General features: G+C 47.8%; 1 protein-coding gene across 1 annotated transcript in view; it reads right to left on the bottom strand.

The window, feature by feature from the left end:
• Positions 1 to 1188: 1188 nt before the first annotated feature.
• The window catches only part of RABL6 (RAB, member RAS oncogene family like 6), a 51797-nt gene continuing 25231 nt past the window's right edge, over positions 1189 to 27754 (bottom strand). Inside the window, exons 8-15 of the mRNA XM_048966128.1 lie at positions 24990 to 25093; positions 16452 to 16810; positions 14113 to 14275; positions 8718 to 8936; positions 7671 to 8016; positions 5685 to 5856; positions 3810 to 3859; positions 1189 to 3217 (exon numbers count right to left, since the gene is read on the bottom strand). Coding sequence (XP_048822085.1) covers positions 3014 to 3217; positions 3810 to 3859; positions 5685 to 5856; positions 7671 to 8016; positions 8718 to 8936; positions 14113 to 14275; positions 16452 to 16810; positions 24990 to 25093 — 1617 coding nt within the window. The 3' untranslated portion in view covers positions 1189 to 3013. The remainder of the gene's footprint in view (positions 3218 to 3809; positions 3860 to 5684; positions 5857 to 7670; positions 8017 to 8717; positions 8937 to 14112; positions 14276 to 16451; positions 16811 to 24989; positions 25094 to 27754) is intronic.

Genomic DNA, 27754 nt, shown 5'->3' with positions numbered 1-27754 from the left:
CACCTTGGTCCCATCCCAAGAGCTGCAGCACATCACACACACGGACTGCCAACAGCGACAGCAGCTGCTGACCGTCCTGCTGTGCCTCCCCAGGGAGGAGGTGGCCACGAATGCTCCCCCAAATAAATGTGGGGCACGCAGCCCCCCCGCACCCCAGAGCAGCAGCTATACCAGCTGCCCGCCGGCCTTCAGCAGCAGCAGGCCACAGACAGCGATGGATTTGCACTTCTCCCTCCTCTCAGTACCAACTGAGACATTGTAAGGTGTCTCTTCAGCCTCAAGGTCTTTTGTTTTTTGTTTTTTGTTTTTTTAATACAGACCCCAAAGCAAACCCACTGGTACCTCCAGAGATGCTCAGAGGAACCATATTCATCAGTGTGATCCTGCAGAAGCTTCCCTGCAGTGAGAGGCACGTACACACACTCCTTATATTTAGCTTATTCCAAAGGCTAGGTATGGGTAAGACCAACTCAGACAAGGCCTATTTCTTTCTCCCTTCACTCCTGATGCCAGAACTGGATTACACCACACTGTAGCCCAAACAGTTCAGCATTTCTTGAAAAAGGGAGAAGCAGAAGTCTAAGAAGTGCCTCCTTGCTCCTGTTCCCTTCCGCTTTCCCACTTTACCCACATCAGGGGGAGGGATGGCTCTGGCCTTGCTCCCAAAGCCAAGACGTGCCACATCCCCTCCCTGGGCTCTAATGTGAGGAGAGCTCCCGCCTCTGCTTCTCTTTTAGAAGAGGATTTCAGAACACAGTGACTCATCCCTGCTTGCTGTTGTCGCAGCTCCCTGTGCTGACACTGAGCCCGAGCTGCAGGGAGCAGAGAGGCTCCTGCTGGCTGACAAATCTGGCCCAGGTGAGAGAGAAACTCGTGCCAAGAGGAACACGGCGCCTGTGCTGCCTTCTGCTGAGCCCGGAGCTGCAGGCAGCAGGTGGAGCTGAGCAGCACTGCCGTCCCCCTACCGCTGTGTGCAACAGCAGCTCCCTCAGGACAGACCTCCACCTGGGGGCAAAAGCTTGTGGTTGTTCAGTTCAGCTCTTCCTCAATGATTTTTAATTCAGCGCCCATTTCCTCCACGTCTGAGAATGCAACAGAACTGCGCATCGCCTCCCGTGAAACAGTCCTGGAGGGGACACAGCTCAGCCCAGCAGACACACGAGCAGCAGAGAAGACGATGAACAGAGGTGGTTGTACAACAGAGCTTTATAGTCAAATGGATTGTACCAGATTCTTCGATGCAGAATGGAACACGACCCAAATCTTTACAGAACAGAAGCGCTTTCAGGAATGCAGGCAGCTGAAGCTCCGATGCCCGCCTGCCTTCTCCCAGGTGAGGCCACAGAATGGTTGCATCCCCGCCAACATTCCTCCCCACACGTGCAAAGGTTGAACTGCCCCATGCAATTTCCTTACAGTGTTGCAAGAAATGCAGCAATGCTCAGAGAATTAGCAAGTGCTAAAGGAAAACAGACCTGAACAATATGCTGCTCATGCAGAAAAACCCAGCTATTTTTGTAAGGAAACAGTGACAAGAGCATTTTGGGGGCCGGGGGAAAAAAAGAGCGCCGCTAATTGCCTGCTAATCTGAAAAGCTCTAAAGTGGACAAGGAATCAAAAGAACACCTTGCCTTATGGGGATGCAGCAGGAAATCCCCACTTGGATCTCATGGTTGACAGTTTACAACAAAAATGGGAGAGGAAGAACAAAACCAAACCTCAGATCAACCCAGGTGCAATGGGGCAATGTAATGCACCGCACGCGCAGGGAGCTGCAGAAGGGACAGCAGAACCAAAAGAGAAGGGCATGAGGAGAACTGACAAGCTCCATCAAACACAGTGGCAGCTCTGCAGCGCCCACCCGGCTGCAGCCCACGTTACTGAGCAGGCACTCATCCACGGCTCCACGTTCAAAGCAAAAAATCAAACGGCTTCCCCAGCTCACGGGGTAGGAGGAAGCTCCCTGCCTGGGGAGGGAAGGGCGGCGCTGTGGGGGGCTCTGAACACCCACTGGTCGGGCTGGGAAGGGCTCTCAGAGCCACGGCTGCTGTCCCTCTGCGCAGAGGCAGCCGGAGCTTTAAAGCGTGACTGTAAATGGCCTGAGAAGCAAACGCCTTGCCATGCTAACGCTGCCCTGCAGACAGTCCTGAAGCTCTGGGTATCTTCATTTCATGAGTCATGTCCCTGAGAGGTACCGAAAGGAGGGGATTCTACTGTATGCAAATTCAAGGGTGGGAAATGCAGAAAAGCACTGATTTTTTTCCTCTTTCTTTTTCAGGTTTGCTTTGCACTTTGCATTGTTTTCCCAAACTGCATAGCAGCTTACATGTAGTGTCTGAGACACTGGGGCCACGGAAATCAATGGGGTTTCATGAATTCCAACAGCAGCACCAGTGAGTGCTAATTAAGCTGCTGTGCAGAAAGGTCCCTTTCAAAGGACTCCACAATCACACGCGCTCTCTTTCACTCTGGTCCTGCAGCTGCTGTACCATCACACAATCTGCTCGATTTAAAGCATTGACTGCTGATCGGAGCAATGGCCAACACACCTCTCTCATTAAAAAATAGGAAGGATAAAAAGTTAAAGACTTGAGACAGGCGAGCACGATGCATTCATGCAGCACGGTTTGTTGAACTCCTCTTAACAAGACAGGAGCTTCAGGTGTGCAGGAGTGGCATTAGCAGGGGCGGAGCTGCAAGAGGTTCCCTTCACCTCCTACACCCTGCCAGCAACCCGAAGGGGCATCTCTGGAAGGAGAAATCACAGCCTGGAAACGGGCCTGAGAACCATGCCCTGAACCTTCCCCTTACTCACACACATCTCTGCTGGATTTTCTCTGTGTAAAGAACCACCAGAACAGCAGTGCAGATGTAAAGCTTTTGTTCTGCCAGCTCCGTTTTGAGTGAATATACGGCAAAAAGCTTTCCACATCTGCACCCATCCTGGTGTGACCTGTACAGAAAGATGAAGACAGCCACGACAGAAGAGTCTGCTGCTGTAACTGTGGGCAGCCTACAGCTCCTCGTAGTCCCCACCTCCTCGTGGCTTGCTCGTGCCGGCTCCTCCTCCTCCAAGAAAAGCCTCCAGTTCATCTATCTCACTGTTCTTCTCCTTGCTCCTCTTCTTCTTTTTCTTTTTGTCTTTCTCCTCTTTGCTCTCCTCTTTCTCTTTGCCCTTCTTGTGTTTGCTCTTCTTTTTCACAGACTTCTCTTCTTCCTGCAGAATGAGAAAATGTTCATTAATAAATCCTCTGAGCATGCCAGTAACCCAGCACAAATCGCCCTGAGACCTGGCTCTGATGGGAGCCTTACAGAGGGAGAGGCATGGACCACTGAGGCTGGCTGGGCACGAATTCCAGAAGACCCCCCTTGCGAGTTTGGACAGAAGAGAGGAAAGACCATCTGGTTTCCACACAGCAAGGGTCTGTCAGGCAGTTTGTGCCCAATGATAGCACTGTACCGGACAAGAAGAAATGTCAAAGATGATGCCTCCTACAGACTTCTCTTGCTGTCTCTGAGATTAGCTCTGTCTGAGACGTCCCTCTGCCTGGAAAAAGCCAGGTTGCTATCATCAGATTCCACTCAGAAGACATGCACTGCTCTGCTTCACTTCACAAACTCAGACATTTTCAAAATTCAGTGGTTCTTCAAGTTTGCTTTTAGACTGAGAAGTGGTTAATGGTCTGCAGACCCTGAGGAGCACAGGAAGCCAGAATGGAAGGCAGTCCACCAGGAACACTGTGGGCAGCCACCCTGCTCCCTGGCTGCCAGATAATACAGCAGATCAGCTCTGATGAATTATATAGTACCTCTTTGCTTTTCTTCTTTTTCTTCTTTTTCTCCTTAGAAGCATGTTTATCTGTTCAAACAAACAAACAGAAAAAAAACCACCATTTAAACAGCAATCCATGCAATTCTGCCCTGCCTCTATTCCTCAGAACAAAATGCTCTGTCCTGAAGCCACATGCAAAGGTATTCGTAGAATCACAGCACAGTTGGGTTGAAGGGCCCTCGCAGCCCCCATCCCCACCCCTGCCATAGACTGGCTGCCCCCCAGCTCAGGCTGCCCTGGGCCCATCCACGGCCTGGGGCACCTCCAGGGATGGGCACCCACAGCTCTGGGCACAGTGCTGGGGCCTCACCGCCCCCTGCACAACAGGCTCTCATTTAACTATATAAATCCATTTTAACTGTAAGCATTACATTGTCTGCATTATTTGTGCTATGAAAACTGACCTGGGTACTCATTGCACAACAGCCAAAGAAACAAAGACAGACATCAGCTCTACAAACTGGTCCAAAGACTTGAAGGGGGCACCAGGCTATTAATTCCAGAACTAAAGAAGAACCACAGATTTGACTCTGACTGCTAAACATCTGAAGGCAGATGGAAATTCCACAGGCACGGCTTGTGTTTCTTTTGGTCCAGCTAGTAATGGAAGACTCAAGACACCATGCTGGAAGACAGGAGCCCTGGGAAGCCAGCACTCACTGCAGTTAAAGCTGCATGTGGAAATGATGTCACCGTGAGCCAAAGCGCCCATGCTGCAGCCCTGCTCGACAGCAGCAGCTGTTTTCACTGCACTGAATGAGGCCCGAGTCCATCGCTGTCAGTGTTTGTCCCACACGGCTGTGCTGGCAGCTCAGCTGCTGCTGCGAGTGCTGAACGTGCAATGGGTTTGCACAAAGGCTCCCTGAATGGGGGAGGATCTGTCTGGCTGTTACACGGGACGCTTCGTAACTGCACCGTATTTCAACCTGACACCCACACGCTCAAAGTGCTGTTTAAACTCCAACCAACTGATCACTGACATGCTGTTATATTTATCCCAGAAAGAGGAGACAGGAGGAACACACGTTGGATTATTAAGAGTGCCTGATGGATGTTTAGTTACCAACCTGGGCCTCTGCACATAGACTTGTATGTACTGCAAGCTGTGCTGCTCAGCAGCAGGAAGTGCTGAGGCAATGAAGCCATCACGAGCTTCCTTACATTGATAGAGTAACCATTCAAGGAAGCCATCACGAGCTTCCTTACATTGATAGAGTAACCATTCAAGGATAAATCTCACTTGTACTGCTTACAGCTTTTTCTCCCCTTAGAAAGGTTCTAATTTCCATCTTTCTGGGTGACATTAGAGGCAGATCTATAAGGAGATGCTTTGTAGAAATGCCAAGACAGCAGGAATTACTTGCACAACTAAGATTTGTTCCCTCAGTGGGTGGTGGAGAGGGGGAAAGGAACGCTCAGGTTAGAACAAGAACTTCACCCCACGTTTCCCAAAGGTAGAACAAACTGGCAAAGTACATCCAAGCATTTTGCTCACATTGAGCTGAACTGTCAAGGGAGTGGACACTGCAGTGCTGAGCCTCAGAGCTCCCAGGCATGTAAACCTAAGCAGGAAGCCTGACAGAAGCAGCTGGTGAAAGATGTGAGCCTGCTTCCAGCTGGGACAGAAATAATATATGGCTGATGCCTCAGATGAGCCAAGTTCCCCCAGCCCCCAGGGGGAAAAACTTTAGTTCTTTATGCTGTGTTAGACCACATGAAAGACTCACGCAGGGCACTGTGTGAAATTACAGGGTGTTTCATTTAGTGCAAATGGGTTTGCTTACACCATTTTGGAAGAAAACTGGTGCCTGACAAATGACACCAGCAAGAGGGGAAACACTGTGACCTTTACCTTCTTCGCTGCTCTCCTTGGGACCGGTTTCTTCCAAACCCAAACCAAAGAGGTCTGAGTCATTTTTCATTCTAAAGGAGTGGACTGTTGATTTCACAGGCTGCGGTGGCTTTGCCAATGAGGTTTCATCATCAGATATTTCAGAGAGATCTTCCCGGACAGGGAACTCATCCTAGAGAAAGAAAGGCAAAGCGTTCAGCCAAAATCTACAGACAACCAGTGCAGGGAGATGTGAGGTGGCAGCAGGTGGGGAAGAAGGAAGGAAAGGGCAGCTGAACTGAGCTGGTGTTAGCTGGAAACCAATGACTGTGATCCTAGAAGCTCTCTGTATTTCTCACTGTGGTAAAGGAGCTAAAGCAGCATCGGTCCTGGAAATCACACGCGGATGACTCAACATCCATGGTACCAAAATCAAATTCCTGATGTAAAGGGATTAAATGAGACCTTCAACTGTTTTAGCTCAACAGCAACAGCCTTTAATTGCCCTGGAGATGCACCTCTGTTTTGGGGAAAATCAAATCTAACAAGCTGAAAACGCTTCCATATCTGACAGACAAAACCTCTCCTGCTCTGAGGTCCAGCACAGCAGAGGCAACGCGCAGCAGGGCCAAGAAAGCAGCCTGCGTTTGCAGAATAAATCCCTTCATCAACTCAAAAGGGAATGTGCTCCCCGTGCAAATTTTCCCCTTTAATGTGGGCTAAAAACAGGATGCTGCAGAGACTGGCTATCCCCCAAAAATCCCCTGTCTCTCTGCACAATGGGAATGAAAGTGAAGTTTAATAATCTTCTCTGTGTGCCAACTGATCCTCTTCAGAATTTGTTAACCTCTTTTTCTTTACACCCTCCATTCTGACCTCACTCTGCTGCTGATTTAGGCAACATCCCTCTCCTTCTTGCAAATGGTTTTACTGCTTTACCTGACCAGTAAACCTGGTACCTGAAAAGCACTCATAAGTGGTTGGGCATTTCCCTGACACGGCTGCATCAGCTGGTGCCCTCGCAAACCTCATTTCCCATCATCATTTACCTCACAGTTACCAGAAGCAAACTCTCTCCAAATACCATCGCTTTTATATTCAGGTGCCAGGAAAAGCAGGTACTGAAATGCTAAATGAATGGAAAACTACTTAATAAACAACAGCAGGACACACAGCCAAGGTCAGAGAAACTGGGACAACCATCCTCCTGCAGGTTTCTGGAATGAGGCAAACATACAAAACACTCCTGAGCAATAGCTGACCCAGACACTGGGAGTACATCTGAAAAGCAACTTCACCACAAATAATGATTTGCAGTTTCTTCAGAGATTATTCTGCTGGCTACCAGTGCGGATCACCGAAACCAGTGATACCTAGATGCAGAGCAGCAACTTCCTATGAGCCCAGAGAAGATGCCTGTGTTTTCTACATCTTTAATACACGACAGGTCCAGAAGGGACTCTGCTGCACCTCGTGTTTGGGTAGAGCCCTGCAGCCAGCACCGGGCAGCCGCCCACATCCTGAACATCACAGATACATTACAATTAGCCCAGCTACAGACAGGCTTTCTCAGACAGATTTTCCTGCTTCAGTAAGAAATTGCCACGCGAATTTGTTATGGCCTTTTGATTGCTGGATTGGCTGCAAGGAGCTCACTTGCTCTCTCTCTCATGTGTGCATGCTTCTACACATTAAACTTTGGGTGAAATGATCTACCGGCTTTGCACTTCACACCTTCCACGCTGCTGGACTGAACACTGCAAATTCACTAAGAATAAACAGCACATCAAAGTCTGCAAGCACAAACCCTGCTGCCACATGGCTTCAACAATCACAGCGTTAGTGGGCTCGTGCTTAAATCAGCCTCTTCAGGTTGCTTAGCACCTGACTTGCTGTGACTGCTGCTGAGAGACCACGAAAGCAGATGAAAGCCCTGCTCACTGAGGTGCCTCAACACTTCAAGCTCAGCTCTGCAGCAGTGCGCAGCAATCCATGCATGCTATTTACCATTTTCTTCCTCTGGCTGTCAGACTCCTCACTTTCAAAGTCTGGATCATCCATAACAAATGAGAGCATTTGAGTAGCTATTGGTCCCTCTTGATCACTGTCAGACTCCTCAGGCTCTTCGTCTTTGACCACTTTCTGTTTAAGAGCATGTCCTTTGCTTTGGGAAGTGGTCTTTGGGGCCTGAACTGCCGGCGTGGTGGCAGCAGCTGGCAGACCAGCACTGAGCTTGCTGCTGCTGCTGCTTCTTTCAGACCCAGAATGTGGAGGTAAACTGTCAGGAGGCTTCGGGTCAGTTGCTTTGGTCAGAACTGCTTCACTTTGTGGTTTCACAGAATTTCTGGAAGACCTGGAAAGAAAAAAAGGAAAAAAAAAAAGTTGTCAGAGCCTGTGTACGTCCCCACTCTGCTTCTGTGAAACAGAGCACAGCCACCAATTAACAGCTGAACTTGCCTCAAGGGCTTCAATGTGCATCTCAACAGGAGATTCGGAGACATAGCTCATCCTGGGGAAACGTGTGTGTTCCCACAGAAACCACTCAGTATTTCTAGCAGGAAGTCAAAGGCTGAAAGTTCTTGCATCCCTAAGGATGTTGGTGCAGAGGTGCCCGCATCAGTTGGCCAAATCCAATCACATTACCCACAGGATATGATATGCAGAGAACGTGATTCAATGCACTCTTCTCCAGCACAGGGTGTGGAGAATGACTTCCACGGCAAGACCTGACTCCTCTGTCCTCACACAGACCTTCAGCAGCTGTTAGAATCTCTTGTGCAAACATAAATGTGCTAGCAACCACAGAAGCACAGTTCTCAGAAGTAAACTACTGAGGAGTGGTGCAGCTTATCGTAAAGACTGCTAGAAGTACCACTACCCCTCAGAAAATACTGCATAAAGCAGTTCCAGCTCAAGCAAATGCAGCTCCAACTTACAGCGGAAGGAATGGGCTCAGAGAGACACCAGGTTTTCCCTGAGCCGAGCAGAAGCGGAGGAGTGAGAAGAGACTCGAGTTTCCCAGCACAATCCCACTCCTCAGGCTGTGCCTCATACCTTTTTATTTCACGTTCCATGTCAATGCTTTCGTCAGGTATGAGTGTGACCCTGGAGTCCTTAGCCTCTTCCTCCTCCTCCTCCTCACTGGACAGGGTGATGTTCTTGCTGGGCACCCGCTCTGTTGCCAGCACAGCTCTGCTGGGGATTTTGTCATCCAGGTCAAGGTCGTCTTGGAAACCCGCCACCATGGGGTTCCCCCCAGGTGCCTCTCCATCACTGCAAAGTGGACAATGATTAGACAACACCCTCAGGACATTCTAGGACAGACATGCCTCCCCTTGGAAGCAGAGTGCCACTCACAGGCATTCAGGGCTAAGGTCAGGCTCATCTTCCCCCTATGCGGGGCAGCCACACGGTTGGTCTCACTGCTGCAGAGCAGCCTGTGACCTCAGCAGGGCCTCAACCACAACATATCTGGTCCAACACGCAAGGATGAGACAATTACAGAGTGGGAACTGTCTGCCTTCATCTCCTCATCCTGTAATTAAGCTTGATCATATACTGCCACTTCTGTGGGGATTCATTTGCAACTATCAGTGTCTGAGAATTATTTCTGTTTCTCTGGTGCTCCCTGGAGCAGGCAGATACTCAGGCACCATAACTATCCTTTAGCATTCCCCAAATTGAATTAACCTAAGGACACAGCTAAGAGTCTGCCAGGATCCTTGAATGTAATACAGTTATGCCTTCCGAGTGATCTTTAGATAGAGAGCTTCACAGCTGAAATCACCAGCTGAAGGATTCTTGTCTGCATTTCTGCAGGACTCAACAATTTTAATACCCTCTGATGGATTTGCTCATGCCAGGGATACAGACATTTTTCATGGTCTCATGAACCTTTGAGTTACCTTCCCTGATTCTATTTCCTTTCTCTGCAACAGACACTTGGTTGCTTCCTGGTAACCTGCCGTGTATCATCCCCACATCCTTTAACAAATCAATACAGGCTGTACAAACAGCACCTGTTCTTAGGCAGAGACAACAGAAAAAGAAAAAAAAAAAGACTACAGCTTGGAACAGATCAGATCTGAGAGGCACAAAAGAAACCAGCAAAATCTACAATCCTTAATCTGGAAGGAAACTGTTCCAGCAGACAGCCTGCACAGGACTGCGCAGTGGAAATGCTGAGGCACTAACCTGGTGCAGCTGATTGTACAACTCACTGGCTCTTCTTATGGCTAGTTAGTGCTTTACAGGTTAAGGACCTAATATATTTGCCAACAGACAGCAGAGCATTTGTGTTACAAGGGACACTGTGCTGACAGGGGCTGCCACAGCACATTAAGAGCTACTGCAATTAATGCCTGTCTGGGTTATAGCAGGAGTAACATCTGTTCCGTGCTCCTTCCATGCGGAATCCTGAAAGACTCCTCTGCTCTCAGGACTCAGAGCTCAGCTCCCAGCTCAGCAGGAGCAGGCTGCTCAAGAGCCACTTCATCACAAACACTGCTGCTCTCAAACCGAGCCAGAAGTGCCTGGCCCACACAAAGGAGAAGAGAACTGTGGCCCAAAGCAGCCTCCAAGTGCCACACTGGCTGGAGGAATTACAAGTGAGGGATTTCTGAGTTATGTGCTTCCTCTTGAACTGTGCTGAAAAGAAAATGGAGTTGCATCCTAAAAAAAGTGGCAGCATATTATCCTGACACTGCATTTCTTCACCATCTTACTGCTCTGCTAAGCATGGGAACTCTTCAGAGTGCTGCTAATGCCACTGTCCTTCCACCACATACCACGTTAGACTTACAGCCTCTAAGGCATTCCCAGTCTAAAGAGAACATCCACGTGTGTAACACACACACACAAAGTGGGTCAGCTCTCTTTGCAGTGAATGCACCACTTCCCTCTCTAACTTCCACTCAAATTGCTGAATGACAGTTTAAAAGCAAAGCAAATAAGTCAATATACAGCAGGAAAATCACTGCTGCAGTATAAACAAGCTCTGACGATGCAAAATTAGTATCAGCTCGTGGTCCTGAAATTCCAGCAGGATGGAATTCAGAGCATGCAGCAACAAGAACATTGCAACACTCTTGCCAACACCTGACACGCAGCCAAGCCTGCATCAGTGTTGAGCCAACATGACTGCAGGCACAGGTACCCAGCAGAAACAAGTGTGCCCATGGGTTACTGGCCAAAGAGCACAGCAGGGTTTCCTCAGAGCAACCCACTGTTGTGTGCAAGGAACAGCTTCTGATAGTGAAAAAAATCCTGCTGCAGTCTGAGCATACGCTCTCATACCTGGCTTGACATCACCCCAGCAGCCCTGCCAAACAGCCAGGGGAGCCAGCCCCAGCAGGAGCCAGCAGAATGCTCTTGCCACATCAGTTTTTGGGGCTAAGGAAAGAGGAAAATCCCGAACTCTAATAAAGCAGCTAAGCTGAAGGAATCTCATGCCACAAGATGGGCCTGCATGGCTATATTCTAGGAGATGGGAGTCTTCTAGTATGCACCAAACGATGCCCTCAGGGTCTCTTGCTTCGTCTAGCATGGCTGCAGATCACTATATAAATAACACAGGTGACAAGGCAAAGAACCAGTTAGAAGCCTGCCAGGTAGAAGGATGTGGAAATCTAACCAATGTTTATGATGGATGTCTAGTGACATGGAGAAAACTCAACAAGAATCCCGTTAACTTTACTGTAAGCCCACTTCCAAATAGACACCTGCAGCCCATCCATTGAGGCAGGCAGCCTGGGCCAGCAGCAGGGATCAGGGGAGTCCAGAGCCAGGCTGGCTGCTCTGGCATGGACACACACACACACTGCCCATGGGCACCAGGCTAAAGAGCAGCACAGTGAGGTCTGAAACAGCAAACTGGAATAAACGGACTGTCAACTGGTAACTGGAACCTGATTCGGGGAGCTCTCTGTTGCAGGCTGGAGAACCATAATACACCATGAAACAAAGGGTAGAACATCATTAATCTCTTTAACTTCATTAATCTGTGCTGCAACACCAAGAGATGTCAGCAAGTGCTGAAAGTCTCAGCAGCTGTCTGATCTTTGGGGAAGAAGTGCCACAACTCCTTCCTCGTGGTTGGCATGCTTCAGAAACAAACATTTTTTTTCCGACTGTACTCCTCATGTCAACTGCTGTTCCACTGCTCAATGAGATGTTATGGAAAATGGAAAGGGAGATGTTTGCAGGACATCACAGGGAAAAACAATCCAGTGTTACTAAAACACGTGATAGCAGACTTTACAGCCTCTTTCCAAAGCTCAAAACAAATTCTTTCAAATGGAAGCAAATGGTGCTGAGTCCAGGATGCAGGCTGGTTACACAGCATCCTGCTTCCAGGAAGTAACTACCTCTGCTTCACATAGGAAACACGCTGTGCACTGATGTAAGGGGTAAGCAGCTTCCCATTTTTCTGTTTTTTAAAACAAATATAATCTCTATAATGGTCAGAGGTCAGGTCAGAGATAAATTTCTGCAGCAGTAGATTTTGTTGCCATCTACATGCAGTCATCTACATGCTGGAGTAGAGGCTGGTTGTTAGGGATGGGGCTTACAGAACCCTTACACTGCTCCTGGGCACCAGAGGGCTGTAGCAGGCATCCTTAAGGAGATCAGTGATTGCAGGTGATGGACAGAACAACACACCGCACCTCCAAATTTCAGTACTCCTGGTTCATAGCAGCTTTTTGGCAAGAAATGGAAGGTAAAACTGCCATAGAACTGAGAAAATGGTGTGAGCTATACAAGAAACCAGAAGACAACAGATGCCAAGCTGCAGAGAGGTAAGGAGCACCTGAATTCTCAAGGATGTGCTGCAAGGTCTTCTCTCAGTGAAGCAGCATTGTTCCAGCTGTACATAATTATCACTGTCATCAGAAGACAAAGCTGTGAACAACTGCCCTCTCTGTACCCTGGGAAAGCCCAAAGGTGTTTCTTTTCTGCCCCCATCAGTTGTGCACACTGGAAGGCTACCAAGATTGGGGACAATGCACAGAAGGGCATCACTGCAGCCAAGAATGCAGCAACTCTACAGCCAAGAAGCATGGCATCACCATTGGGGATGCTTGGCTTTTTTGACAGTTTAACACCGATTTGCTTCCAACAACAGTTGTCTGGTAGAAGAGAAGCCTGTGCTAAAGATCCAGTGTCCTTCCTACAGCAAGAGTGGCAGCTAAAGAGCTCTAAGGGCACCCAGCAAACCCCAGGAAGGTTGGATCTCCTGACATCTCTCTGTTAAACACAGAATAATAATCCAGCTTGTCCACAGCCACGAACAAGACACTTTGTAGGCCAGCACACTTCTAGCAACTACTGCCTTTTTCTTCCTTTCCTTCCTTTTTCTTTCTTTCTTTCTTTTTTTTTTTTTGTAACAAAAACCATCCACGTATTCCGCTGCCACAAGGGACGATGATTCAGGCTGACCTGCATTAGACAGGCATTGAGCCTTGCATACAACATTGATTTTAAGCTGTCGTGGTTAAACTAGAGAACACTGAATCATGACAAAGCCGTCAAAAGATGCAGAATCCATGACGTTCACAGACAAGCTGTATCAGTGTTTAATTACTCTCCTAGTTAATACAGTGGTGATGACAAGAAACAATCGGTGTGGACTATTCCAAGCAGATGGATGCAAAGCCTGTGAGTGCACTTGGGTCACCTCTCAAATGACAGCATGCTTTCAGACAGCCTTGCTGCACATCCTCTTGTGTGAGCAGCTCAATACACCACAATCTTTTGTTCTTTTTTTTTTTTTTTTTTTTTTTTGATAAAAAAGCCAAAGTCAGGAGGGGAAAAAACAGAAGAACATAAGCTCAGCTCTCCTCCATTCTGAGAATGCTGGGAAGGGACAGTAGAAATAGACAGAGGAAAAGAAAGTCTCTCCCTAAGATTTTCTGGAATCCTCAGGCAAGCATGCAGAGATATTTCCAAAGGAGTACAACCATCTCCAGCCTTCCTCCCAATAAACCATGGAGGGCTCCCAGCAGTTACATTTCTACAATGGCTGCAGAGGCCATGCAGGAACATGCCTGTTCTTTGGGCAGTGGCACTGTATTCATAAGGCAAAATACAGTAATACTGCAAAGTGCATTGCATGCTAGAAGGAAAGTACCTCTAATGTTTCATCACACTTAGAAGAAAAATGTCTTCCTGGCACAAAGCAAACCAGTGTTAAATGTTAAACACTGAGCATGGAAGGGAGACGTCAAAACCAAGAAGGTGGTAATGAGCTTCTCCTGCCATTCCTTGATTCCCAACAGCAGTGTGCATCATTAGGGAGGAGTCAGCAGAAGACAGAAAAGTAGGGGAGAATGAATTGCTCTGCAGTCATCTTCTGAACAGTTGCAATAGGTTGGCAAGGCCTGAGCAATTCTTCAGACTGTGAACCATGGTAAGCCCCCGTCTCACCTTCCTTCCATCCTCTTTCCCTTACCTTTCACTATCAACATGGTGCTTTGTCTGTGGTTTCCCTTTATCCTTCTGTGGGGCTGAGTCTTCTAAAAAGCTGTGATCCAGGCTGTCCTCAGGAACAAAGTCCTCCACGCTCTGTACTTTTGCAGGGGCTGCAGGGTGGGGAGGAGCAGCAGCAGCAGCATCTGCATCAGCAACAGCAGTTGTAAAACACAGCTCACCACAAACGAGACAGAAATTTGCTTTTTACAGATCTATCCTGCTCAGGGCATCTTCAGCACACAGGTAACAGCCACCTCATCTACACAGCAAAGGAAGAGGAAAGCCATATAACAGGATACTGAAGGCAGCCCAGAAGCTCACAGGATGGCACTCACAGACCACACACAGTCACTGTGGTTTACAAAGCTCCAGGCAGATTCAGGCTCCCAAACCAGTCTGAAAAGCCCTCGAGCACGGTAGCTCATTCTGCTCTACAGTGAGTACTGGCACTGATTGACTAGATCACAACCAGATTTTTATACCTGTGCTGTGATCATCACTCCAGTGTGATATCCCTTCAATATTCTTTCACCCTTTCCAGACTGTTCAGTTCGCTCATTCACATAACTGTATCTGTGAAAAGCAGCATCGTTCACACTGTGCTCTCAGGTGTCTTGTGTAACCAAAAGCTCAAGTGCTGCTGCAAATAGACTCACTTTAATATAGGTTATTTGTAGAGACATCCTTGCCCATCAAGGAATCAAGATGAATGCTGGAAGCCTGAACAGATTAACCTTCGCAGAATCTATGATGTTAAGCCTTTTCTCCTGCCTGGATTTCACTTCACATCTAGGCTATTTTCTTTTGGGTGAGCAAGTCTTCACTATGAATATAGATTTTGCCCCACTAGCCCTACTAGCCCACTGTGCCCTACTAGCACAGCTTACAGTTACTGCATAGAATAGCACTATTGCTAACATTACACTGTAACTTCAGTGTAAGAAAAAACACAGCTGAAAGAATTACTGCTGCAAGGCATCAAGAAAAATGCAGCACAGCAGCTCCCACAGAAAATGTCTGTGATAGTGATTTTCAGCTGCCTTCCAATTTGCTAGTCCTGAGGCAGGTTCCAGTAGAGATGCAAATCCTTGGCACACTGTACAAACCTCAATGACTGATCAGCTTTCCCCTGCTGCCTTTTGCAGCCCTCTTAGAAAGCAATCTTGAGATCCCAGGGCTGCAGGCTACAAACCTGAACAGTTCTTGAGCTCAGTGACAGATTAAAAAAAAAATCCAAAGCCAGAAAAACCCAAAGTTGTGACACTTGTGGTAACTGCTTATCTTTTTTGTACTTAACAATATGACCAAGTCTTTTGTTGATGAAGGATTTTCTCCTCTTTTATTGTTTGTTTCTGTGTGGGAACAATCACAGATAAACCAAAATGAGAGCACTGTGTCACACCTGGTAACAGATCCAGCAACATTGTGTACAAGCCTAAAAGTGAAAGATGTCAACATCTGAAACTACAAAGCCCGTCCCAGAACCCCTCCCTCCTTTGTGCCGTTGTTTCAAGAACACCGCGAGCTCTGAGGCCTGACAGTTTGAGAAGGAAGGTATTTCCAAAGGCTGATTCAAACCACGTCGTGCTTATGATTTTAGGCAGTGCCAGCTCTGCAGCTCCAGCTGGCTTCATAAACAAAGTGAATACAGGCAAATTAAGGTCCAGATCAGTAAAAATGAATGCAGCAAACCCCTCAATGCCTCTGCCCTGCAACTTCATCCAGCTGAGGTTCGGACTGGACGCCGCGCTGCTCTGCTCCATTGTTCACTGGCGTTATGGAAGAAGTGAAGACATGCTGCCCTCCTCAGAGCATCTCAGAAGGAGTACATTTCCCCAGAGGGGAATCCGTTACAGAGCCTGGGCTTACGTGATCATTTATGGTTGAATAACCTTTAAAACTAGCACTCTGCTATTCTCTGCTAACAAACAGGAGCCCCTTTGAGCTGTAAGACTTTTGTGAAGACAGCACTTCAAATAGCTTCTCTAATGATTTTTCTTGCTTTTCCAGAGGCATGTGTGCTCCCACTAAGCAGATGACAGCTATTTTCTTAGTGTCCCCTGTGTGCCTCTGTCACAAAGCACACTACAGCTCCAGCCAGCTGGACGGACAGAGTCCCCGTCCAAGTCCAGCACAGAGACAAACCAAAACGCCAACTGGGACAACAGAAGAGGGTGAGCATGCAGCTTTACTGGACACGTGCCACACACACACAGAACAAACATTTGCTGGCCACCTGTCTGCCTAGCCTCTCACGAGGATTAAAAAAAAACAACAAACAAGAGAAAGGAAAATAGAGAAATACATGCCTAGACCCACCTGGCTGGGGAGGAGAGGGGTCAGGTGCAGGAGACGTCCCAAAGAGCCGTGAAATGATGCTGCGCTTCGGCGGCGGGGCTGCTGCTGGAGGGGCTGGGGAAGCAGCAGCTGGTGGAGGCGCGTGAGGTGGCTGGGCCTCAGGTGCAGGCACTGGTGAGAAGGATGAGGGGGGTTCAGGAGAGACGGTGGAGCTTGTGGAAGGCGGCTGTGGGGGCTGCGGGGTGCCAGGGCTGGAGCTGCCTGTTGATGTGGAGCTCGGAGGTACTATGGGTGACTGGGAGCCAGAGGAAGGGCTTTGCCCATTAGTTGTCAGTGGCGATGTGTGCCCTCGACTGCGGGCTTCCATCATTTCAAGGAAGCTGCAAGGAAGAGAAAATGCAAATATAATCAGTAGAGAAAATATGCCCAGAGCAGGGGGCTGTGCTGCTTTGGCTACATGCTGAGCCGTGAGGGTACGGGCCTGTGACATCCCTGGGCTGTGCTCAGTATGGTTCACCCACGAGAGCTAAACTCACACCATCTACACTGAAGTGTGGAGAACCCCAACCTGCCTTGTGCTGCAGGATGAAATCAGCATTTGCAGCACTGCTGGGAACTCCCTGGGCAGACAGATTGTAACAGTGTGCCAGGGCTTGAAACTCAACGTTATGTCAGTTCTTGGACGTGTGTCTCTAGGGGAGTAAGTGCTTCAGGGCTGGCACATTTCCATATTCTGCAGAAGAGATCAAAGTATTCGGGAAAATTTGAACACTATAAAAACCTCTTATTTCAGCCAAGAACGGATTTGCGAGGAGAATCCTTGAATGTCAAAAGAAAAGAGCTATCCACAGGCTCACAGAGGGCTGACTGCAATTACCCTTACAACAAGCAGACATAAGTGCAGTCTCTCCCCCTGCACACAAACACACCATGTGTGGGAGCTGAGGGAGCCAAGCAGCAGAAACTCAGGAACACGCTGCAGTGCCGGCTGGATTCCTGACTCAGAGCACTAAAGCCTGCATTGTCCAAAAGGGCAAAATGCTCTGTCCTTCTGAACAACACCACCAAGCCAGAGCCTGCTGCAGCCCCTTTGGTTAGCAGCCGTTTCACAAGCTTTTTGAAATGAAAAGGCTTTTACTAGGAAGTGGCCTCAAAATAAGATCTGCTACACATCGGGCACGTGAGAGATACAAAAAGGATAGCCAAAATATATTGTGTATAAAGTCTAGCCATCATCTCATGGGGTTTCATCAAGCCCCATGAACTCATGTGCACAACAGCTGTGGGTTCAACTGCATCTGCTGTGCTGCAGGCAATGCATTGGTCGTGGTGGAGACCACTTTTCAATACTGAGCACCACCCTGGCCTGCACGGAGTTCAGGCAACACCTCAGTGGGAATGATTTCAAAGCAGAAAGCTAAAAGTAAGGGCTAAGCGACTCTACAACCTCCTTGAGATATCATTTCCTACTGAGCAGCAACCCAATACACTTAACAAAACAAATCAACATGCTCGGTGACCACAGATGCCTGCAGTCCTGGCAAACAACACCCCCAGGATGCTGCTAGATAACCTGGAAAAATGGGAATCCTAAGTAAAGGATGGACTAAAAGAAGACTAACTATTGCACAAACAGCAATATTAGACAGAAGCCCTTGACAGAATTACTCAAGTTTAGCCTTGAAATTATTTGAGTACTTAAGGATCATGAAATTGCAAGTCAGAAGACAGCATCAACACACGGGATAGGGACAGGGTACAGAAAGAACAAGATGATTATGAACAGCAGAAATGTGAAGACATTCAACAAGGCAGAGGAAACAGTCGTCTGCTTGAGGGCTGGGGAACAAATCTTGCTCCAAGTCCACCACGTCTGAGCTTGTCTCGCTCATGCCAGAAGACCAGGCTCGAGGGTTGTAAACGCAGCACTGCCTGCGAGGAGCAGAGAGGAGCCAGGCTGCCACTGCTATCCCCTGAGGCTGCTCTGCCAGCCTCACTGATGCTCCCACCAGGACCTAGAGCACGGCCTGCACGTCTATTCTACCCAGGCTGACCCCAACTCTACACACTCCCAGCAGAGCTGCAATCCCAGCACATGACAGAGCAGCCATCCCAGCACCCTCCCTACCATGGGACTCACAGCTGAGGTGAGCTGTGTGACAACACGCTCCACTGAAAACGATGCATGGATTTCTCACGCACCAAAGAGAAAACATGAGAGATCTTAACTCCTGCACACACAAACACAGAGCTGTGTGGAGAGGCATCGGGCTGGTTTGGAAGGTGCGTGATGCATCACATGCACTACCACACTGCAAAGCTCTACCAGCGTATTTTCAGTGCAACTCTTTCACTGTGCTGTGGGACTGAGCAATTACACATTGTTCCTCTCCTGACAAACGGGTCACAGCACACAAAACTCAGCATCCTGCAGGGCAGGCCGTGCATCACGTCCATGGTGAAGCACAGATAAGCCAAGGGTATCTGCAACGCAGCTCTGCTCAATAAAGTGAATGCTCTGAAACCACCAAACAGCTATGGCCTGAAAAGCCCTCTGACACACTTGTCTCGGCTCAGGTCATGCAGCTCTGCAGCTCTACACCAGAAGCAGCCAGGGCCGAATTCTGCCAGCCCACACCTCCAGGCTCTGCAGCAGCAAGCTGAAGGCAGGGATGCTGGGCAGCTCTGTTTTGTAGGAGCGATTCCTCCTCCTGAGTCTTGCTCAGGGTTAAAGACTCCAGCTTTCTAACTGTGAGGGAAAATTAATCCCAGCTGATCTGTATGCATCCCTATTCCTGTTTATAGCAACAGTGCTTCTGGCTGGAAGGCCTGCAAGCTTGGTCACTGCTTCATCCAGCATTCTAATGCCAGCTCCGCTCTCTCTGGCTGGGCTTTCCGGCTGAGGGCAGCTCTGTGGGCACCCAACTCACCAGTGCTACATGAACAGAGAGCCGAACAACTCCTGAGTTGTTGACTGGGAGGCAGCTGGGTGACCCAGGTAGAAAAGACCACTGCATACTGAAGACTAAGGGAGCAGATCCTATACAAATTACATACAAAGAACATCCAGAATCAGTTGAGGACAAAGCCTAAATCTTGAAGAGTACTTAAAGCTGGTACCAAAGCAGTGCAGGACACATTATAATATCAGGATATTAGAAGACTTACTGCCCATTTTGGAAACAACCTGCTTTGTTCTGGGCAAGTGGCCAGCTCCAGAAGGAAGGAGGGCTGTGACTACCACCTGTTTCTCCTAAGAAAAACACGAATTTTAAGAGCGGGAGGGTAAAAATGCTACATGATTGAAGTGTAAAGAGTGTCATTCCTCCCAGCAGCTCTGATAGTCTGGAGAGCAGCACACACGCTGGCTCCCTTCTGCACCTGCTCCTATGCCTTGCTCATCTACATTAAAAGAAGGGCACAAGAATAAGACACAGCAAGTTATTTTTAGCAGAAAGGTACAAGTGGTTATCTGGGGACAGCGTGACACAGGCTCTTACTTCAGCACAGCACTGAGGAGAGCTCTGGCACGTGTGCTTCATGTGACCTTCCTCGTCCCCAGCTACGCACGTGGACCAAACTGTTGTGAGCCACGATGCTGGAGAAATAGGAACGTTCTGCTGCTGGTTTTACATGGGCTGGCTGCATAGGCTGTGCTCAGCTTTCATATTCATATCTTCTTCCTTGGAAGAGGTGGGTGGAAAAACAGCATACGTGAAAATGCTGCCAGCAAGCTCTCAGTAATTTCCAGGGTGGAGGTGTCTAAGCATCCTCCACACTTGAAAAATACTACATAATGCATGAATGCTTTCTCTGGCTTTACACACACTCTTCTGAAGCACTAGTGAGGCTGTTTTAGGAACACACCGGGTCAAACCTGCCACGTGCCTGGTTTTTTCTCATATTCAATACAATCTGGCCACTGTGTTCCCAGATGGGTTTCTGTCCACATCCACATGGGCAACTTGTTTGCATTTTAATCCCTCAGTTTCAGGCTGAATAACAAGTCCGTATCCTCAAAGCTCCTGGGTATCTCACTGCGTGCTGGGCAGGAGACTTTTATGCAATTTTAAAGATGAACATGCTCCATGGGAATACAAATTTACCAGGGCCTGAGGTGGCTATTGTTCTTTGCACAGAACAAACCTAAGAAGAATGAAAGGATTCATTAGCTTCACAGCCCTACAATTAACAGTGTTGTGTTCATTTGCTATCGAAGATGGCAGCAGCCTGAAGCTTTTGGCTGCTGGTTCTAATGCACTGTGATCAATTTTTCAAATGTAATTCTTGTGGCAAGAAATACAACAGCTTATTTTATTAATTGTGAAAAGAGGATTAACAGACCTCGTGACACCAATTTCACTGGGGTTATCGCACAGAGGGCTGCATTTCCACGTTTGTTTTGGCCTCCTGAACCTGATATCCCCTCGAGCCCACGCTCCTGGATGTGAAATCAATTCACTGCCAGCAGAAGCTGGGCTGAAGCTGGCTGCCAGGCCTCAGAGGGGTTGACTCTGCCCAGCTGTTCCTCAGGTTTTCCATCTGACACAAAACCAGTGCACAGGACAACAGCCCTCCACACCACTCTGTATACATCCCATGTCTCCCACTTCTCCAGCAAGATCAGTGATGAGAGAATCAGTCACTGATTTGTCACCTTCTCTATCTGGGCAGCAGCACCTGGCTACCCAGGATGACCTGGCAATGCAGATGCCAGCTGTGTGGCAGCACTGAGGAAGTGCCTAGGACTTCTAACACACAGCAAACCTGGGGCAGACTCTGCTGCTGCTGAGTTGTAGCCAGCATCATACAGCATTCTCAGATAATCTGAAGACCAACTGCTTTGAATATATTTTTGCAAAGCCTGACTAACACTTTGCTTATGAGCTCTTCAACACACAGAGTTCATGACGTGACAATTTGTTTCTAATGAACAATTCATGTGAAAAGGTTGGACTTCACATGCTTACAAATCAAGCAATGTGGTTTAAGAAAAAAAAGTGGTTCATAGATGACAAGTTCCTGGCTTTCTCAAAAGTGACTGTCAAAGAAAACGAGATTTCTTATTAAAAAAAAAAAAGTATTGAGCAATTTTTATTACCATCAAGGTAGGGGGGAAGGTAATTTAAAAAGAATCGTCTCCTTAAAATTTAATTCCACCTTTTGATAACAAAAGGCAGAAAAATGCACCAAAACAATACGAGTGTATCAAAAACACATTAGATTAGCTTCTCACAATATCTGCAAAGGAGCACCTCCCTCCTGGAAAAAGGAGGAGAAAGAGCTGCCATCATTCCCTAAAAGCACTGCTCCATGAGCACCACTCAGTGAGGGAGAACGCATGCTGTAACTCAACAAACACAGTACATAAAGTTTTCTTTGTGACACGAGCTAAGATGGACACAATTAAACACAGGAAAACTGAACAAATCACAAATTCAGAACAGTCAGAAAAGCAATTAATAAGAATTCCGCAACTGAAGAAGGGCTGAGACGTTTTTAGCAGCACTGAAAATGCAAAACCTGAGACAGGACAGAGAAAGTGTCAGAGCAAGAGGTGCAGCAGGCAGAGACCAGGCACAAAGAAAGAGCTGGAAGCCTCCAAACACGTCTTACACAGGCAAAGCCTGGCCAGCAGCTGCCAAGGGACTGCTTACATAAGCCAGATGAGGCAGAGTTGTGTGCCACCTCGTGTTTTCTTTGGGATGCACAATTCAGAGCAATGACGCTTTGTCCTCAGGTACCCAGCCACAGCAGGATGAAGCGTTCTTGTGCTCCTTCTGTTCTCACTGATCCAAATTTAGCATCAGTCATTTTGCCGGCAGCCAGCAGACAGACACAGGGGTGAATGAAATAAGAGAGCTGTCCCAGCACAGCCATCCTGCCTTGTTCCACTGCCTGACTGATGGCACTGCGAGCTGGAGAACAAGGACAGCAGGAACCTCAGAGCAGGTGGTGCAGCACGCAGGCCTGCAGACACCTCTCCATGCTGAGCAGTCATGGTGACCAACAGCAAGGCTCCAAGTACCATCTAAACCCAAGCAACCAACCCTAGGGTTTCCCATCTGCCAACGGACAACAGCTTACACTACAGCACCCATGTGTACAACACATCAGGTGCTCACTTTGACCAGGAGCGCAGTAGCTGTTAAAAACGATAAGACAAGAGGATGGGAAGCTGTCAAGCAAGGATGCAAGGATCTTCCCAAGCTCTATTAAGGAGTATGAAATCCTGCTTCAACTGCAAGTTCTGACCCCTGCCTGGTACTGCTGGTGTGCCTTTGAAGCACTCTTCATTTCAAGCGGGGGTGCAGACAAAATCTCAGCAGCTCTAAAATAATGCTCTATTTTAGTCAGTGCGGTCAAGGTGCTCGGCCACCACAGAGCCTGGTGTTTTTCTTCTGGGATCAGTGGCTCAAGACAGGAAGCATCCACTGATATTTTAAAGACATTTCTCTAAAAAAAACCCACATTACCTTCTGAAAGCAAAGAACACTGTCCAAGTATGCAGACCAACTTGCTGTTGCTGAAATGAAAGCAGGATTTGGCCAGTTGCAGAAAAAGGCCAGCTCAGCTACTAAACCAGAACCCTAGAAATTTTTTTTTCTTTTAATATTTTAGCAACTCCTCCCAGCTATCATTGCCAGGACACTTCCTGTGCCATGTGCAGCCAATTACACAGCCCAACAGTGCAGTCAGTCACCCGCAGTGCAAGCTCTCCCCAGCAGGTGAGCTGCAGCCCCTTGCTACAGCAGATCTCTGCAGCACAGAAGGGCAGTTCTCTGCCCAGCCTGGCCATGGCTATCTTTGTAGTACTTCAGGTGCACAGATGTCACCTTCCTGTGCTCACAAGCTGGTTTGGGAAACAACAGAGAGCTGACACAGGCTAAGTGATTGGCTTTGGAGTTTCTGCAGATGATCCTGAGGACTCTACGGAAGTGCTATTTTCCATTACACGCTGCATGAAAGGTATTCTGAGGTTGCAAAAGGCAAGCACACAGCTCTTGACTTACTGTGCATACTGCCTGCACCATTGAGGCCTGCTTGGCCTTAGGATTCTGGACACTGACACATTGTAAACCATGTTCCTTAGTAACTGCAGTATTTCTGCAGGAAGGTGCTGCAGGAAGAGTACTCTCTTGCAGTGGAAGCACCCAAGGTTACAAAACGTACAATGGTGCAGTTAGACAGGGTGGAAGGATCCAGTAAAACATCCATGGCTGGAATTACAAGGTCCTGCCATCCTACTAGATCAGCCCCATCCCATCCCCTGCTGCTTCCTTTGAGCAGATGCTTCTCAGAGAAGTCCCACTCACTCGTATGGAAAAAAAAATAAAAATCCAACCAAACAAAGAAGAATCCAGAAGTGGATATTGGTAGAAAATAGTTTTCAGCAGCATCTGTGAGCCGAGTTGGTTCATGAGAGGGTCCAGCAAATGCTAAAGCAAAAGACATAAGGTATAGGAGAACAATGACTAAGCAGCAAGATCTCCTGGTGTAACTTTGGAACAGCTCTGCCAAGTCTCCATTCTTTTAACTATCTTCCTTTTACTGATGCAGAAAGTAAAAAGACTGAAAATCAACCTGACAATACAGCTCTTGCAGTCCAGCCCTTCGAGAAGGGACACCAAGAGAAGTGCTGCAGGCAGGAGGCGATGATTCCCTAAAGAATGCAGTGAGGTGACTGCTCTGGAAACAAATGCTTTGTGTTTATATGGGCAGTTTCAGTGCACTCGCAAAGGAAAACACACTAACCAAGGTTACAGAATTTGACACTTGGTCTAAAAGTGCCTGTCAAATGGCTGTGCATGAATATTTCAATCATCGATTCCAACTTCCAGCAAAAGCTGCCTGTAAAGAATCTTCTTCCAAACCATTCTGGGTTGACTCACCTTGCACATTAGCGAAATAAAGACCTTGCAGTAGGACTTCATGGAACCCATTTGTCAACAACATACAAATCTGAAGAGCATGAGATGCACTGGCTTTGCAGGACTAACACTGGCAGATGCTCATTTCAAGCAGCAAGCAAACAGATGAGGTGCTGAACAAACAAGGCAGCAGGAAACCAGTCACTGCTTGGAACCAGAAAGACTCAGAGGAGACTAAGTATTCAAAGAGAACAAAAGACAACCACGCTGCAGCTGCCTTTCACAAGACACACCATGCTCAGGAATGCCACAGCTAGAAGAAAAGGACTCAACTTGCATGCTGAACACTACAGAGATGGAAAATATCCCCTTTCAGCATCAGAGGCTACAACATACTTATCTATAACCCCATTACCATGTACTGCTTCCAGGTGTACTGCTCAGCTCCACCTCCACTGCCCTCCCACAGGTCACATGCTTGTAGCTTGTAGGTAACAGACCCTTTGACAGGGATCCCAAAGTGCTTCATGCTTTATTTTGGGAGACATCACTTAAGGTGATGTTTTACAACTTCCAAAGAAATCCTAAATGTCACTCACTGGCTACAAGCCATAGCTGGGGCTGTACAACACCTGTATGATACCCAGGCTGCAACAAAACAGTTAGAAAAGATTGCTCAATGACATACAGTTCGTAGTTTTGATCTTCTGTCTCTTGCTGCACTGACAGCTCCTCCAAAGTCGCATCAATATCCAGCTGATTCGTCTCCAGCTGCCGTAGCAACGTCTCCCTCTAAAGAAAGGAAAACAAGCTTGGTTGAGTAGGAAGGGTCATCGTAACAGATCTCTGTGCACTCTCAGGGTGCACCAAGATCTGGTGTCATCACTCTACCCACAGCAATTAATTAAACAGGAGCTTTGGTCCACCTCATGGTGTTCAGTTAAATACTTCTGCATGATAGGAAGCAGAAGTGGTAGAGAAAAAAAGCACATCAGTCCAAACAGTCTGGTTGTATGAAAGCAATCTGTTCTGAGAGCCACACAGGATCATCAACCAATAATGAGTGATTTCCAGAAGCAGGATCACTAGTTGCATTTGGAGAGCAGCATCCACCCCTGTGGAGAGCAGATGTGCAACCAGTTCATTCTGATCTTTTTTTCCTTTGCAATAAAAAAAGCCTTCCTGTGAGTAGGACTCAACTGGTGCCAAACCTCACATTTTTTCCTTCTACTGTTGGGACAGATGAGGGATCACAGCCTGCCAGCAAAGAGGAATTTTAGAAGTCACTGCCCCTCTGTCTTCAGTTGCTGCCTCACAGGTGAGAGACAGACACTGCAGTCCACGTGAAACTGAAATAAAGAGCGTTTCACTGACCTAAAATGGGGCGAGTTATTTTCATTTGGTTCTTCTCTTTGCTCATTCCCAAGATCGCAAGCAGAAGCCTCAGTTGAGGGGAAGTGACATCTTAAAGGACTCTAGAGCATCTGCAAAAGGCCCTGGCACAGCTCTCCTGATCTCCTGAAAGGCACCACGAACAGCTCAACACCCACACGCTGTGCTGAGCCGCACTCCCAGCTTGAGGGTGGACTGCAGCAGCTGCTCAGACAGAGCTGCACGGCAGCAGCACCAGCAGCTGCAGCACCCCAAGGATGTGGCTGACCTCCAGCCGCAGGGCCGCCATGGGGCCCACTGCAGCAGCCAAAGCTCCAGCATCTCCTGGCCAGGTGATTCATATGGACTGATAACTGCAAGACGTGTTAATCTGCTGGAAGACAAGGCCTTCCTCAGCACTTCCATGATCATTAATGCACTACTTAGCAGATACTGACATTCTTAATTTTTATGCTTTCTTATTGTGTTAATCCACTTTTCCTTCACTAGGTACTTCTTATTCTTCATATTCACAAGTGCTACGCAGACAGAAATGTGAACTCAATTAAAACGTATACAAAGAATTATGAAGCCAGTTGTTAACTTGATTTCCCCTCATTGTGTTATACAAGGAAGTTTCAGCAAAACATGCTATACATTTAAACTTGCTGCACTAAACAGAAGCACTGATTTGTACTAAGTGACTTCAAATGCTTGCTCCATGGTGCCTGCATCCAACATTTCAGAAGTAACAATTTCATCCTTTTTTATTATTCTTAGATTGAAAAAAAAAAAAAAAAAAAAATCATACAGGAAATATCCCTGCTTCTTTGTCCTCTGTTTTCCCTAAACAAGAATGAAATGTTGATCAAATTAGCTGAATAAACAGAGACAAAGGGGACATGCTCTCCAATGCTTACTTAGGCACTTTGATAATGGCTTTCATTAAACAAGGGGAATGCCTTCAGCAATACGACGTGCACCTGAGGTTTTATTTATTTCTATTTTCCCAAGTTGCAGTAAACTCAGAACTTGGATTTAATCAAGAAAAACTCATTACTAATGGCGGGCTTCTAAATACATAAAAATAAATTCTATTTTACTGCGCTGGCATTAAAATATTAAAGCAGCAGCTTATTTTTAGCAGTGACCCAAAAGAAGGGCATAAAGCACGTGCTGCAGACCAGCGCTTCGGCTGAATGCCACTTACAAGTGCTTTCTGGGAGAAGGCAGCTTCAGAACCTGCAGGACTCTGCAGCGCTCCGAAGGCCCGGCTGACCCGACCCCACCACTGGCTGCACCAGGGCTAACCCACGTCCTCAGAGCTGAGGCTCCTTCCCCTGCAAAGGAGCTGATAAATAATTGAAGAGGCCAGGCTGCCGGGGGGAGCTTGTTCTATACCGGGGTATGGATTTCACCACTGCTTCCTTCATGAAAGATGCATGGGGAAGCTGAACACAAAGACGTGCAACCCGAAAGCAGGGCGCTGAACAGTGGCTCCGTGAAGGACACAGTGGAGCCACACGTGCTGCCCAGCAGCTCCTCTGCCCCCAGGGAGCTGTGGGAGAGCAGGCAGGCAGCACACAAACCTCAGAAACAACTGAGGCCAATGAAATCCTGCCTGCATTTAGTGCGTGGCAGGACCTCTTCTTTAACCCTTTGCACCCAAGTACCCGCTTACCCCCATTACTGCTTTCCAGGCCACCAACTGCCAAGTCTCTCTGAATTAAAACCAAAACACAGGATCTGACAGTCCAATAACTGAGTTCAACCCACACACAGCACGTGCACCTGGTGCTCTGGATGGTCCCCAGTGCCACCCCACGCCCACTGCACAGGAGAGCAATGGAGGACTGGTCACCCCTTCCCCTCGCCTTATCTTGGACAGCTGCCCCTGACACCTCACCACATGCCGAAGGCCATACCAGGTTTATTTCTCCTACTTCCCCGAAGACTGAGATCTGTTCAAGAAGTTCCCTGGCTTTGCAGCCAACTACCTTGTTCAAGTGTCCTTCCAGTCTTAGGCTAATAGATAACACCTCTTTATATTCATTTAAATATACATTTAAATGAAACATCCCT

This window comes from Lagopus muta, chromosome 19, assembly GCF_023343835.1.
Source record: "Lagopus muta isolate bLagMut1 chromosome 19, bLagMut1 primary, whole genome shotgun sequence".
Classification (NCBI taxonomy): domain Eukaryota; kingdom Metazoa; phylum Chordata; class Aves; order Galliformes; family Phasianidae; genus Lagopus; species Lagopus muta.
This window is presented reverse-complemented; position numbering and strand designations above follow the sequence as displayed.